The sequence below is a fragment of the Pipra filicauda genome, unplaced genomic scaffold, assembly GCF_003945595.2.
Source record: "Pipra filicauda isolate LSUMZ 115617 unplaced genomic scaffold, ASM394559v2 scaffold112_size3218982_pilon, whole genome shotgun sequence".
Lineage (NCBI taxonomy): Eukaryota > Metazoa > Chordata > Aves > Passeriformes > Pipridae > Pipra > Pipra filicauda.
In genome coordinates, this window is record NW_024103574.1 from 2,551,573 (window position 1) to 2,565,584 (window position 14,012).

The 14,012-nt window shown below is 36.8% G+C and overlaps 1 protein-coding gene across 8 annotated transcripts in view; it reads right to left on the reverse strand.

The window, feature by feature from the left end:
• Nucleotides 1–14,012, reverse strand: part of NTNG1 (netrin G1) — a 151,510-nt gene that overhangs the window by 39,474 nt on the left and 98,024 nt on the right. For all 8 annotated transcript variants that reach the window (XM_027742821.2, XM_027742823.2, XM_027742824.2 and 5 more), the window contains exon 5: nt 7,383–7,409. In XM_027742821.2, coding sequence (XP_027598622.1) covers nt 7,383–7,409 — 27 coding nt within the window. The remainder of the gene's footprint in view (nt 1–7,382; nt 7,410–14,012) is intronic.

Here is a 14,012-nt window from a genome sequence, read left to right on the forward strand (position 1 = left end):
AGGTTACTGAGGGTCATATCCAGCTGAAACCAGCTGCTGCTTGGTAATATGAAAGACTAATGAGACTTAATGCTTATATTATGTGATTTTTTTCAATCTTTGGTAAAGAGGATATCTTTTTCTCATATCCTTATTCACGGACTATATTATCATCAAGATTACAGGTTTCTTGATAAAGGTCTTTCTCCATCTCCTTGAATTTATTTATTTTTTTTTAAGGGAGATGACTTTAAATGCTTTATCTAAAAAGATATGTGAGATGTCCAAGTCAAAGAATGTTGACTGTCATTCCCACACGTATATTGGAGCAGATGAGTCATCCTTTGAACAGCCACTGGGAAGATTCATTTAGCAGCTAGTTATTCTTTCACATCAACCTGCGAAAATATTTCTAGTCCTTGGAGATTACCATGAAGGATTTTATTTATAGAGAAGTTGACTAGATAAACCAATCTTTTCCAGAACACTTCTATGACTGCACACTGTATTTTGTAATTAGAGTCATTATTTGCCAGAATAATTAAAGAATTCTGGTGTAGGTATTCTATAAGATATCCTATGTAAATCTACTGTAATATATTCCATTACAGTTATTTGGGCAAACAAGGCTACAGAAATGTGAAAGAGAGTTTCTGAATGTATGTTTTAGTGTTATTATTTAAAATTGAAGCTACTGTAGCCACCTTTAAGAGTGGAGGTATGTGAGCTGTTCAGGTAAGCAGAAAATCAGATATGACATTTTATATTTGCATTGGAAATTTTTGCATTTTTAGTTACTATTGTTCTAAAGCCAATTATATGTAGAAAATAACTATGGGAAAAAAATCTTTCATGAAGTAAGGAAAAACTGATTCCATTTATTAGATGTATGATAATTTCCTTTTTCCTTTCCCTATTTTATTTTTTTGGATACACACTATCAGAATTACTTCTGATACTAAACAACAAAAAATCTGTCTCAGTAATTCACTGGAAGTGCCGTCTGCACCATGGGCTACATCTCAGTTTCAAATCAGGGAAATAAAGGAAATGAACGGGTAGTTTCAGCCCGATTCCAACCAGGCAGCTGCACATGAAAAAAACCTGTCATGATCTTGGCAGGAATTCATCAGCACGTTGTTGGTTTCTCACTCCAAGCAAGTAATGAGCTGACATTAAAAATAAAATGCATTCCCACTGAGAGGGGCTATCCTTCCTCAGGGATGAAGAGCAAGGGTGAAAGAGTGCATGAACACAGTGATGGTGCCTAGGCATCTGTGCTCTACAGCAGAGTAGTGCCTTGTCATCTCCTAAACTGTGTCTGCTGACCCAGCCCACAAACTATGCATTTGCTGTAAATTACTACTAATAAATCAGTAAGTCTTAAATCATGCTCACTAATGGCAAACAGGGAGCACTTGTGTTGGCAACTATAATTATTAATTTAATTTTTAATAACAATAAGGAACCCTTGTGAAATAATCTGATTAATGTGCTTTCTAACTTTCCTCCCATTTAAAACACAAAAAAGTATTAAAAAAATTGTCAATGTAAACTTGATGATTCAGTAGAAGTTCATGTTTCCAGCCATAGAAAGCTGCCCTTGCCACTGCCTTTTTTAAACCATGAGCAGGCAACAGTAAATAGCTGTTCTAGGATATTAAAAAATATATGCTGGGCACAGTGGAGTTATGACAGTGGTTTTAGGTGTTAATATTGAACAAAAAAGCTAGGAATAATAAAAAATAATGTTCACTGAAATCAATGGCATATTTAGTAAGTGATAGAATAATTGGGTGTGTTTATATCAGATTGTGTTCCACCACTTCTTGCAAGCATCACACTATCATAATTACAGCATTTCTATCTCCTTTTGTCTTTTTGAAGTCATGATAACCTACCTTACATAAAATTTGCCTTTCAGCACTTTCATTAAACTGCCAAACTGAAAGCATTGAAAGAGAAGAAATGCTGATTTTTTTTTAATCACCCCTTTATTTTATTAAGTTTTAAAAAAATACTTGCCAATATTAGGCAATCTTTCTTGGAGCAATGTAGGAAGTTTCATACCTGTTCTTTTGAAGAAAGGAGAATTCTGCATAAATGTGAAGATGTGGTTGTTTTATGGCAGCTCCTCAGCCATAACAGCTTTTATAACTGTTGGAAGAATTTAAATGCAATTAGTCCTTTATGTGTCCACTTGTTGTAGACTAAAAGAAAGTGATCTTTTTAGAGGATTTAAAAAAAAAAAAAGATAAATCTAGCTCTGAAAACTTTCAGATATCAGAAAAAAAGTCCATTGACTTGAATAAATTGTTGGCTGATTCTCAAACTCATGAGGGCTGAGGGAATTCTTCAATTTTAAGTATTTCCACTAAAATGTTTGTAGAAGTGCACAATGAATCAAAGCCTTTTTTGAATGAAATATTTAGGTACAAATCTCATGAAACACAAAGTAAACAATTTTGGTGATAGTTTGCAGGATTGCTCCTTTTTATTTGGATTGATTCTGTTTCTTCCTACAAAAATGCTGAAATTGGCTGGTCAGTTGGGATTATTGTACAGTAATACACAACTGATGAACAAGAATTCAAGACCTTTTTCTTAATAATTGCTATGCTGATTTGGAAATCTCATTCTTTCCTTATACTCTGTGAAATAAACTGATTACATGTCTAAGGGACAGAAAGAAAAGGTGAGAGGGTAATATCTAGAAGTATATATTTTTTTCCCAGCAGTTTCTCCCTAAGCTTTATGGCTAATTAGATTTTAAAATATCTTTGTGGATCATGCCTGCTTTCTATAAACTTCCTTGAGTAACTGAGCTGAACTTGCATATTGTAAGTGCTATGTGTTTTGCATGGGTACCATGATACATATTGAAATGTTGATATCTTATTTTCTATAGTGTTCTATCATTTCATTGTTTATTAATGGTTAAAACAAAGATAACTGTCAACTGAATAATTTTCCCTACATTACAGCAAATCAAAAAGCATTGAAAACACTATTTGACTGACAGACTGTTTTTAACTAACCCATGATGATGATGGTGAACTGGAATGAAGAATGAGAAAGAATACTAAACTGTCAGTGCCCGTGTCTACGAGACTGGTGAGAACAGCTCTTCTTATCTGTTAAAATTGGTGGATCTGGCAAAACAAAAACTGAAACAAAGGCTCTCCCAAATCCCATCCCAACAACCTGTCAGTGCTCCCTGGAGCAGCATTGGTGGTTTCTGACCCTGCACTGGAATCACTCTGCTGGGATGTTTTCTGCTCAGCGCTGGGGCCAGTTTTGCTTCCTGAACTTCAAGGGTGACATCCTAGTTACACAGAAAAGAAAATGGCCTTGTTGTGAATCCTACCAGGTAAAACTACCCATTATGTCTTTTATTTGGACTGTTAAATTTCTTTCAGATCCAGTGTTCGAATGAGTATATCATACCATAAAGGCTATCTGTATTTTCTTTCAGCTCAGTAATGTTTTAATATAATGGAAAATCTAATTTTTAAAGCAAAAGATTCTGAGTGCTTCAAAGTACTAGAGTAAAAGAGGGAAAACAGATACTGTTACCGGCTTGATGTTATAATCAGTTATTTAGACAAAGTGATTGCCTTAGACTAGGAGCCTCATTAACAGTATTATTTATTAAAAGGTCAGATTTGGATGAAACGGAATTGCAATTAGAACATTTTGCTTGTATGTCCAAAATAATAGATATAGTCTGCAGACAATATTTAAATGTTCTAAGAAGATAAACATCTTAATGATCTCTCAACAGTACAGCTTTCTGTAAAACTTGACCTCAAATAATAATAGAAAAGTAACATAAAACCTAGTTATGCATGTTTATATCCCACTGACATATGTGGGTGTTGTGTATACGCTGTAGTCCAGAGGTTGGCATTGTAATAGCCTTGATCACATGATTGTAGATTTAATGAGAGAACTTCTTGGTTACTGCAAGGGGGCAAAATCAGGTCCAAAATACCTTGTGTTGTTATTAAAAAGAAAAAAAATCTGCCAGTATTTGCTCTCACAACCTTTTAAGACAGGTACTTACCACATTAAAATTTCATAACAAATATGTAAAACAAATAAAGCTACACTCATCCGTGCACAATTTTAGCTCCAGAAAAACAACTACTAGGTTTTTCAAGGTTAAGAAAACAATAAAATAAGAGTGCCCATTTCGTCTTTTCTTTTTTTTAACTTCTGTGTCTGGCATTCATTAGCATAAAAAAAAGTTCTCTTCAATTGAAATTGGCTATAAAGAAGAACAAAACCACAGAGAACAAAGCAGAAAATACCGTTTGATTATTGTGATTGCATCTTGCACTTGGGTGCACGGTCTGTCTCTAAACTCTGACTCATCTGCCAGCAGCAGGCTTTAAGGTGATAATCACCCACACAGAGCTATTTGCACATCATGTCTATCCTATCCTGTATCTAATTATACCCTTTATAACAAACTGTTTAGCATAATTAGTGGAGTTATGCTTTACAGGAAAAAAGACAGAAGCCATAGTTTAGAAGATTCAACTTTTTGAAGGCACACATGTTCAGATTAGTGACTTTGGTATTTGGTCACAATAATGAACATTTTGATGCATTGGTCTATGTAAAATTGTACAATCATTATTTTAGCAAGTAAAATAATGTACTTTTCAGAATATTTACATATTGTATGTAAGCATTGCTTAAAATTATGGAATGGTTTTGGGACTCATTAATTGCTAACACTTTCACCAGTATTTTTCCAGACAAGGCTGAAAAATGCTGAAAGGGCCAGCATTGTAATCAAGAATGCTGGAAATTATCAGAGAACCTCTTATTCAACTGATAGACAACAGCAGGTACAAATGACCTTAATGGGAAAGCTCTGATTTTTTTTATTTGTTTTGTTTCCTTCTAGATGATCAGAAAGGATGTTTACTAATGACCACTCTTTCTTTGTGTTCAAACTTTATTAATAAGCTGCTTTACAAGATCTTTTGAGGTAAAAAAGGAATAGAGAATAATACATATATGTGCACACAGGAATATATTTATTTTTCTTTGTTTGTTTTCATTGCAGTCTTAAAAGTGTTAAATGAACATTACTGATGTTGGCATCTTCTTTGTATGCTGGCAATTTAGTCTTTCTAACCCCCCTGCCCCAACCCCATCCTCTTTATATAGTAGGAAAAGCTGGAAGTACACAAAAGCCAATACCCTCCTGTAGGTGTTTGTTGCCAGGCAAAATGAAACCCAAACTGCATCTCCTAAGAATAACCTCCTGTCCCCAGATGGGGGAAAACTGCTGATATGAACACAAATACTGTATTAGCATAGACAAAAGAAAAAATCATGCAGAATCCATTAAAGCAGCCACAACTAATTAATCTTGTTTGGATTTGTGTGTTAATTGTACTTCTGTTGACTTCTCTTTGAGACCAGGATAAATTTATGGATTCTATCCTTGTTTAACAAAAGTTCTGCTATTTCTGTTTTATCAGAAAGATGTTCAGAACATTGTGAAAGTAGAATTATTTCCCCCATGAGCTATTTAAGAAAAACCACATGAAAAAAAAAGCAGAGTATCAGTATTTACTTGAAGAGATGCTCATGCTTCGCTCTTTTCAGGAAGGCAAATAAATTTGTTGAATTCTACAACATATCATTCCAAGACATTTACAGCAGACTAATGATAAAGCATAGACTTGCAGAAACTCTTGTATTTCCTATGGAATTTTAAACGGAATTTTCTCCATTTGTAATAAATAAACTGTACTAATCACTCCAGTGTAAAATACAAAGAGGTCAACAATGCATCCTTTCAGCTCACCATTGTTCAAAAGGTATTTGAGTTTCCCTATTAAGTTTTCAAAGGCCAACATCTGCTGATGCTCAGAAATGGGAGATGTGGTGACGAAGGCTGTATGGAGTGTGAAGTGAAAACACAACCATATAGACCATGCAACACAATACTAAGAAACTATAGCACAACCAAACTCCAAAGACCTATTTTCCCATTCATCCCATTTCTATTATTAATGGCAGGAATATTTCTGACATAAATTTCTCTTTCATTTAGTTCTTTCTTTTTTGTTGTTATAAAATATACGTCTAAACACAAAGTTTTGAAAACAGCATATCACTATGAATTTGCAGTCATGCAAATACCAAAGGAGACACTAGAGCAGGAAAATGACATTTTTAAGATTGAAAGCTTTCATATGCACATTATTGTCATTGATGCTGTTCCACTATTTCAAGCTGCAAAACAGATGCCGTGGTGTTCAGCTTTAACACTGCTCTCACTTGCAAGGGAGATAGTTTTGATGGCATTTAACTTGCTGTCTAGAGCTTAACAAATCAGTGCCATTCATGAGCTTAAGTAAACTGACTTGATTTATAAATTGATAGACCTGACCCTGCACCATAAGAAGCGAGACCATTTTACCCAAATGATTAAAAACTTTTCAGTTGGATACTGGGCATGGCAAATTGCATTTTACAACTGTGATATTTTATAATTGAGATAGTTCTGCATTATACAAGTTGTGTCTAAACTATCTGCAAAGCTGAGGCTGTGGGGAATATTCTTTCAGTCAGCCACAACAGGATCCCATTTCTGCCTCCCTGCTTTATTTGTAATTAGCTAACGTGCCATGACTGTGTGCACTTCTCTGCTATGGAATTCAGCTGAGACCCACAGCTGAGCTACTGCACACTTAGTCCCTTCAAGTGTTATATTTAAGTAACCATCTATTTCATTGATATAGTGGTCCTTTACATAACAGTGTCACAGTTTTGTTATAGTTTAAGTATAATATTTTGGTCCTTTAATTGCATATAGGAAAGCATTTTTTCTGTGAAGGAATACAATTCTGTTTATTTTGTGGAGTAAAGCCGAGTTCAAAGACCACTAGAGGTAATGCAGATACCAGCAGATACGCTGTATTTGCAAATCTACTTCATAAAAATGAAAGCTATTACATTTATAAACTCTTCCATTTGCTCTTTGGATTGACACAGGTGTACATACATGAAAATTAATGGTCCTATACTGTTAGTAGCAAACACTTTTTTTTCCAAGATGCTCAACAAATATTTTCTGTGCAACAGTGTCTTAATTCTTTGTATAATACTCCATTTCATAAGACTCAGTCTTCATCTGGTGATAAAAACCAATCAGAAAATCTGTGGTTGAGTGCAGATGAGTTGTCAGGAGTGACATTGTCTCTGACCACACAATAACAGTTACATGTTAATGCAACAGAGGAAGGCCAGCATGGAGCCCCTGCACTGTAGGGCACCTAGTCAGAGAAACATTATCTACAACAGAAAGGGATGCTGGGAAATTAGATCCATGAAGCTGAATGACAATGCAAAACAATACTGATTTTATTACTTACTACCAATACTGGAAATACTGGGTATACCTGTAGAGAAAAAAAAAAAAAAAAAACACAAAGAAATATAGTTAGCTGTTTGCTGTAGTTGGTTGCACTACTACATCTAAGATTCTGAAAACAATTTTAGATAGTGTGGTGGCAACTGCCAATATGTACCCAGACCTTCATAAATGCAGGGTCTTTAGATTCTTCAGTATGGGGCTGCAGGGACCACTAAAATGCATTGACAGATGGGACCTACACCAGCTCTCTGTACTTCATGAATTTGTTCAGAACACTTTTGTATTCCAACTAACCAGCCATTAGGTTTAATGCTCTAGATAAAAATATCAGTCATGCATGTATTATGCAGATCTAGGAGAGTAATTTAACCCAGGGATAGATGCATTGATAACTGCTTTGGCCAGCTGCTTAAGTCAGTTGATACCTTCTGTTGCATTAATTGTATATAGCTATTTTTTCCTCTTTTACCTGACGGTTATCTAAATTAAGCTATGTAAAAGAAATGTAATTGAGTGAAACAATCTAATATAGTAGGTTGGCCTTATTGGCTAAGCCTCTTATTGATTTTTTTTTCCTCTGTTCATTTCATTCCTAAACTGAATTAATGCAAGGAAACCATTCTAGAGGCAGGTGACATTTACCATAAGAGGTGGGGCTGCAGAGGAGTAAAATTCCTTTACTGGATAAGCAATGTGGGATCTCATGTTGTATGATGCAGTCCCAAGATAGCTTCTTGTCAGGTCTGCCCTGAAATGTGTGTAGCACAAAAATATGGACATGAATCTTTCCTGAAATGCCATTTACTTAAAATTAAATGCCATTGTTAATGGACTATGGCTAGTCAGAAACTGCAGATCAGTATTTAAATCCTGTATATTTGCATCTTCTTGGTTAAATACAGTTTGCCCTTTTTAAGTTTTATTGACTTTTGATGGCACGCATTTTGCTGCAGAAATCTCTCTGTTAATCTCTATTAGACATCTGCTATACTTCTTTCAACATCTACCTTGAAGTTCTCTCTTGGTCAGAGGTGGCCCCATTCTGCAATTTAGCAAACTGGAGTGAAGGAATGTCTTGAGGATTAACGATATTCAATGTACGCAAGGTTGTAAAGTCAAGTTGGGAACACTTCTAACTCGTGGCATGGCTAAGACAATGCTGAAGTAACAGAATTTGCAGACTGGGGACAGATCTGTTATGTTTCATCACATCAGTCCTGGGGCATATGTCAGAATTGCAGCTCTCTGGTTTCACATCCTATGGCACCTGTGGTCTGGCAGAGCACACTGTAGACAGCACCTGCTGCTCACCCAGCCCTACGCTCAGACGTTGTTTACAAACTTAATTATTTCCACTTCTGCTGAGATTAATGGGTATTTTCCAAAATTTTAGCATCATAAGGTATTGAAAGCTAAATGAAAATATCATCATAATAGAACAATACACTCATAGTTCTAATAGTAACAAAAAGAGGGTTTTTTTTTCAGTTAGGATAATGTAAGAGAACTTCTATCCCTTTCTCTTATATGTCAAAAAGACAATAGCAGCTTGTTTAAACTTTTGCAAGTCACTGTAGCTGGTTTAAATTAGCAGGATCCGTTTTTGTTTATACACTCATGGAACCTACACAAATATTAGATAAAATACGGTTCTCGCACCGACACTTTCACTGTGAAATGGTATTTGTATTTCCTCTAGGTATACTCCCCCGCCTCAACCTCTCTGTCTCCTACACACACACACACAAATATCCTTTCCTTTCTCTCCTGAACAGATTGTAGAAAAGGGAGAGGTTTTCCTGCAAGTCTGCTCTCCTCATTTTTACTGTATTTCAAAATTTTCAATGAATTCATAGTGATAAATGCTTCCTGGGCAGAGAATAACGAACACAAGGTGCCTGCTAGTCTGAGGGGCTCTGGATTAACTTTGCAAAGGTGTCTTCAGGTTCTGTTTCAAAAGCTATTTCTGTCCTTTTTTTATTTCTGAGTTGGTGTGATCTTCTGTAACCAGACTGATTTTTGTAATACCAGGTATCCCTGTGTGTGGTGACTGGCCTTGATAGTGCACTACTTTATGCCCTTCTTACTAAAGAGAGTGAGAATGACACCTCTGAGTTTGTCTGGAAAAGAGTTGGTTATGTAGGGCCATGAAGCAGGATCTATTAACACACTGTGAAAACCGCACATATGATGGGAAAATTATTCTTAGAACGAGTGTTTTTGTGAGATCTGGAGTTACATATTGAGGCTAGCTCTTACATTCAGCTGAGCTGTATTTGGTGCAAGTCCTTAGGTAATGAGGCACAGGAGGTGTGATTCTCTCTCTCTCTCTCTCTCTCCCTCTCTGTCAGTGTGGAGGCAGGCGAAGGCCTAAGCACGCATCTCCTCCTGTGCCACTGCTGCTGGGGACACCAACACACTGCAGAGTCATCCCACCACTGCCGGCCCTTTGGATGGACCTGCTACGTTATGTGACATGGATCATTTCCAGTCAGCCTTATATTGAAATCTGTGAGTACTTTGCAGCAGCAGTGAAGTGATGTGAAAAGGTTATAGAGATGAAGGATCAGGCCCATTATGTCCCTTGATGCACAACTCTATTCAGCCAGGCATAAAGAGCAAATAAAACCAAGTGATTGAATTCACATATATTCGGTTGTTAAACCAAAGCAATGTTCAGTCTAAATTATCTTCCAGTTGAAATCACTGGGATGGTTATTAATGGTAATAGTTTTAGAGTGAGAAGACAGTGAGTAAAGTGTGCAAAGAAAGTTCAGGGGTAGCTACTGGCCCCAAAATGGCAAATATTGCAGTAAAATGTCACTAATACTATTTATTATTTTTGACTTGACTTGAGGGTGGTGGTTTAGTATATTACATGTTCACTGTAAGTGCATCTAAATATATATGCATTACTTGAGAGGAAAAAAAATCTGATGTTTTCCTTTTATATGATCTTCTGAATCTGCCCTGTAATTTTCTCGTTTCCCCTGCTTCCAGAAATGGGTTGTTTTAGCTCTTAGCTACCATGGAGCTGGCTATTGAGAATGAAGAAAAAAGCAAATCACATGCTAGCAAAGAGAGACAGTTTTTGATTTCTTCTATAGTTTGTGTCAGTGTGAAATCCATAACACAAAGTAAAAGGATCAGGATTTCTGTGAGAAGGGTCACACTGCTGCTTCCAGTCTCCTACCCTTCAGACCCTCTCAGCACCTTCATTGTCAATGCCCATGTGAGCGTCTGCCAGCAGCACAATTAATGTAGCCAGGCTGCACCTCTTCCTGGGCAGGGAGTATGTGTGGAATAAAGGAATTATTCTGTCAATTCAGTCTTGGCTACCATCTTTCCTATGGGCTTCTCTGTCTCTTCTCCATCACAACTTAAATGTGCACCTGCCATATGACAGGGAGCGAGGGACAGGGCTCACAGCTCACTCACATTCAGGAAAATGGTGTCACCAAGAGCTCAGTGAATTATCCAGGTGAGATCAATACAGCCCAGAGACTCAGAATTAGGACTGTCTCCCATGAAGGCATGGCTGGATATGATAGTAAATAATGCAGTCCAGGTATGAATCTGTATTAATTGCTGATCAAAGCTGTGTGAGAGCTTCTCTGACAAAAGAGATGTCTTTATAATTACACTCCACACCACATATTTAACTCTTCAACAGGAACAAAATATAGAGCCTTTTATAGCAAAGAGTCAGAGCAGGCAGGTCAATGCCACACCCAATCTTTTGGTAGAATATCTGTACTGCAGCATCACAGCACTCCCTGCAGTGAGTCTTTCTTCCCTCTGCAACTCCTTCACTGAGCCACGATTGCAATATCAGATCCTCAGCATCAATATCAGAAGTTTTGAATTCTCTAGTAATTTAAAGCTCTGAGAAGCTAGAGGATCCTGGCATCTTGTAACCCCTCAAAGGGAGTGATCATTATGATCACAGGACTAAACTTTTCATGTATTGATAAACCTGTTTTCAAACAAAGGACCACACTCTGTGAAAGAAAATTCTTAGGAAATTTCACAGGTTTCATTCAAGGGCCCTGGAACTCCTGCTACTGTTAATTTTGCAGTTGTTTGCTCTGTAAAGATTGAAAATCTTTCAATGCCCAGAAAAAGAACTGCTTAGATGAAGTTTGTTATTCCTCGCCTCTCCTTTCTCCCGTGATATTACCAGAAATAAATGGGACAGAGGAAATACTTAGTTGTTACTTTATTGGGTAACACCTTTTCAAATTTGGATTTTTTCTTGTTATATTTTAGTGAGTCCAAACCAGTATTGAAAACTCTGTCTGGGAAACTCCCGGTGAGATCAAAGGATTTTTTTTTTTTAAGTAGTTGTAATTTATTGATAGAATATCAGAAACTTTGAAAAGCCCGAAACTTAGACCACTTATAGCACCTTGAGCATCTCAAAACAGAAACTTTGCCTTCCCATGCTGCTGCTGCTGCTTAAAGACTAGGACTCTCTTTCATTTCACCTCTTCACTGTATATGGCAAAAATAGAGTTGTTTGAAGCCAGTGACGTATGGAAGCAATTCATTTCCCAGCAACAGATGCCACCATAACCAGCAAAAACAACCAACTCAGCAGGGTCATGCAAGAGGGTAGAATGCTGAAGAATAATTTTTCAAGCCCTCTTTAAGAAAAACACAGCACATTATTTATAGTGCATTGTTTTTCAGTACACACCTGCAATGTTTTGCTGGCTATTGCACTGGATACCTAGGTGAAGGGAAGTTAGTTTATCACTTGCAGTTTTTCCTGACATTCCTGTCTACCTGAATGCTCTTGATACACTGCAGTTTTGCCCTCACCACTAGGCTCCCCAGCCCTATACAACTTTTGTATGACATGTTCCTGTGGCTTTATATCTTCTGTAAGCTTCATGGGCTAAGATTAATATGTAATATAAAATGGGAACAATAAGAAGCTTTGCTGTTTTTTAACTTAATATTGATTCATATATTCCTTTTTCTCTTTGAAAGATTTATCAAAAGCATCAAGGAGCAATATTTTACACCCTAAGTGTCAGTGTCCCACTCCTTCAAATTGAATTATGAAGTAGGCACTGGAAAGCTCTTTCCAGTTATTTGGGAGAATGGGACCCTTAGAAAATGGGACACTATCTACTTTGAGTCTGCTTTGACAGGACAGCAGGATGTGTGATCCTTTCAGTTAGAGGGATCCATGCTACTTAGATTCCTGAACAGAAAGCACAACTTTCTGGCCAACTTCATTTATGCTGATACTTCAAGATGGCTTTGTGTCAGCAAATATTTACAGGGGAAAACTGCGAATCAAGGTGAGGGTAACCAGTTCTGTAAGTGCCATAATTTTTGCCAGAAACTGTTTCTGTCACAGCTGTGCCACAGGGACGCCTCGTAAGTCTTTTCCCATTGGGGAGGATTAAGGCTGTGCTGCTGTGATGGAAGCTGTACAATCAGAGAGGGACCCACTGCAGGAGAAATTCAGTGAACTGACTGAGACTGCCTAACTCTTGACTGAAAAGAACCACCAATGTTTCCCACATCCTGGTCACTTTTGTTTCATGTTGAACTATGAATTAGGAAAGTCATGTAACAGCTGGGAGGTGGTTTTCCTAGAGTGTTAGGGCACTTCTGGTACAGGTTATTGATTGTGAAGGGATTGACACAAAGCGAGCAGGCTTTGATGCATGGCAGCTCAGTGCAGTCTTAGACAGCACTGTCTGAACAGAAGTGCCAAAGATGATCTAAACAAGAGGAGGAAGAAAAGGGCTAGTGCTGTCAGACACATACAGCTGCTGAGGAGAAAAGCTATCCTGTAATACCAAGTATAGAGAAGTTCAATAAGTTCATTTTGTGTGTCAAAACACATTGCAGAAAAAACTATCCACAGAATGTGGCAGCAAAAGGGAATTAATGTAATCACACAATAGTCAATAAAATAGAGTGAAAACATAAAATAAATGTTAGGTGGAGACAAATGCAGAAATACTCCATTTGTTAGTGCCAATAAACAACAGAGTACTCACTATCTTTCACAGGTAAATCATGGAAAAATGTTTTGCATTCTCCTGAAAAGCTCATGATGACTTTAAATGAGAAGAACACACAAAACAGTTTTATATTAAGGTTTATGCTTTGACTGCAGAATAATCTGGAATGGCTTGTGTTTCATGAGCTGTACCTTGAAAAGGTATGATAAAGTCTTATTGGTCACAAAAAATGGCAGAAACAGAACAATGAAAGTAACAGAAGTTATAGTTGGGAAAGATTTGGAAATGGACATTATGCTTCTTGTTGAAGCTGAGCAAATTTCCCAAGTTCAGAGAATCTCAAGAAAAAGTATCTTTTTATTTTGTGAAAAAGAGAAAAAAATAATTTGCGTGTTTCATTTATACAACCATTTTTAACTGTATCTTATTTAAGATACATTCACTCCCTTAGATGGAAAAAACAGACTTTTAAAATTGGAGAAAGGATGTATTACTGGGACACTGTATTAATGGATTATATAAAGTGTCCCCAGGGAATTGAAGTAATATATGAAGGGAAGTTTAGGCTCAAACCAGATAAGTTACTTCTATCAACATGTTCCAGCAACTATTTACAGAATTCACACCTGACTAGGGAGGGT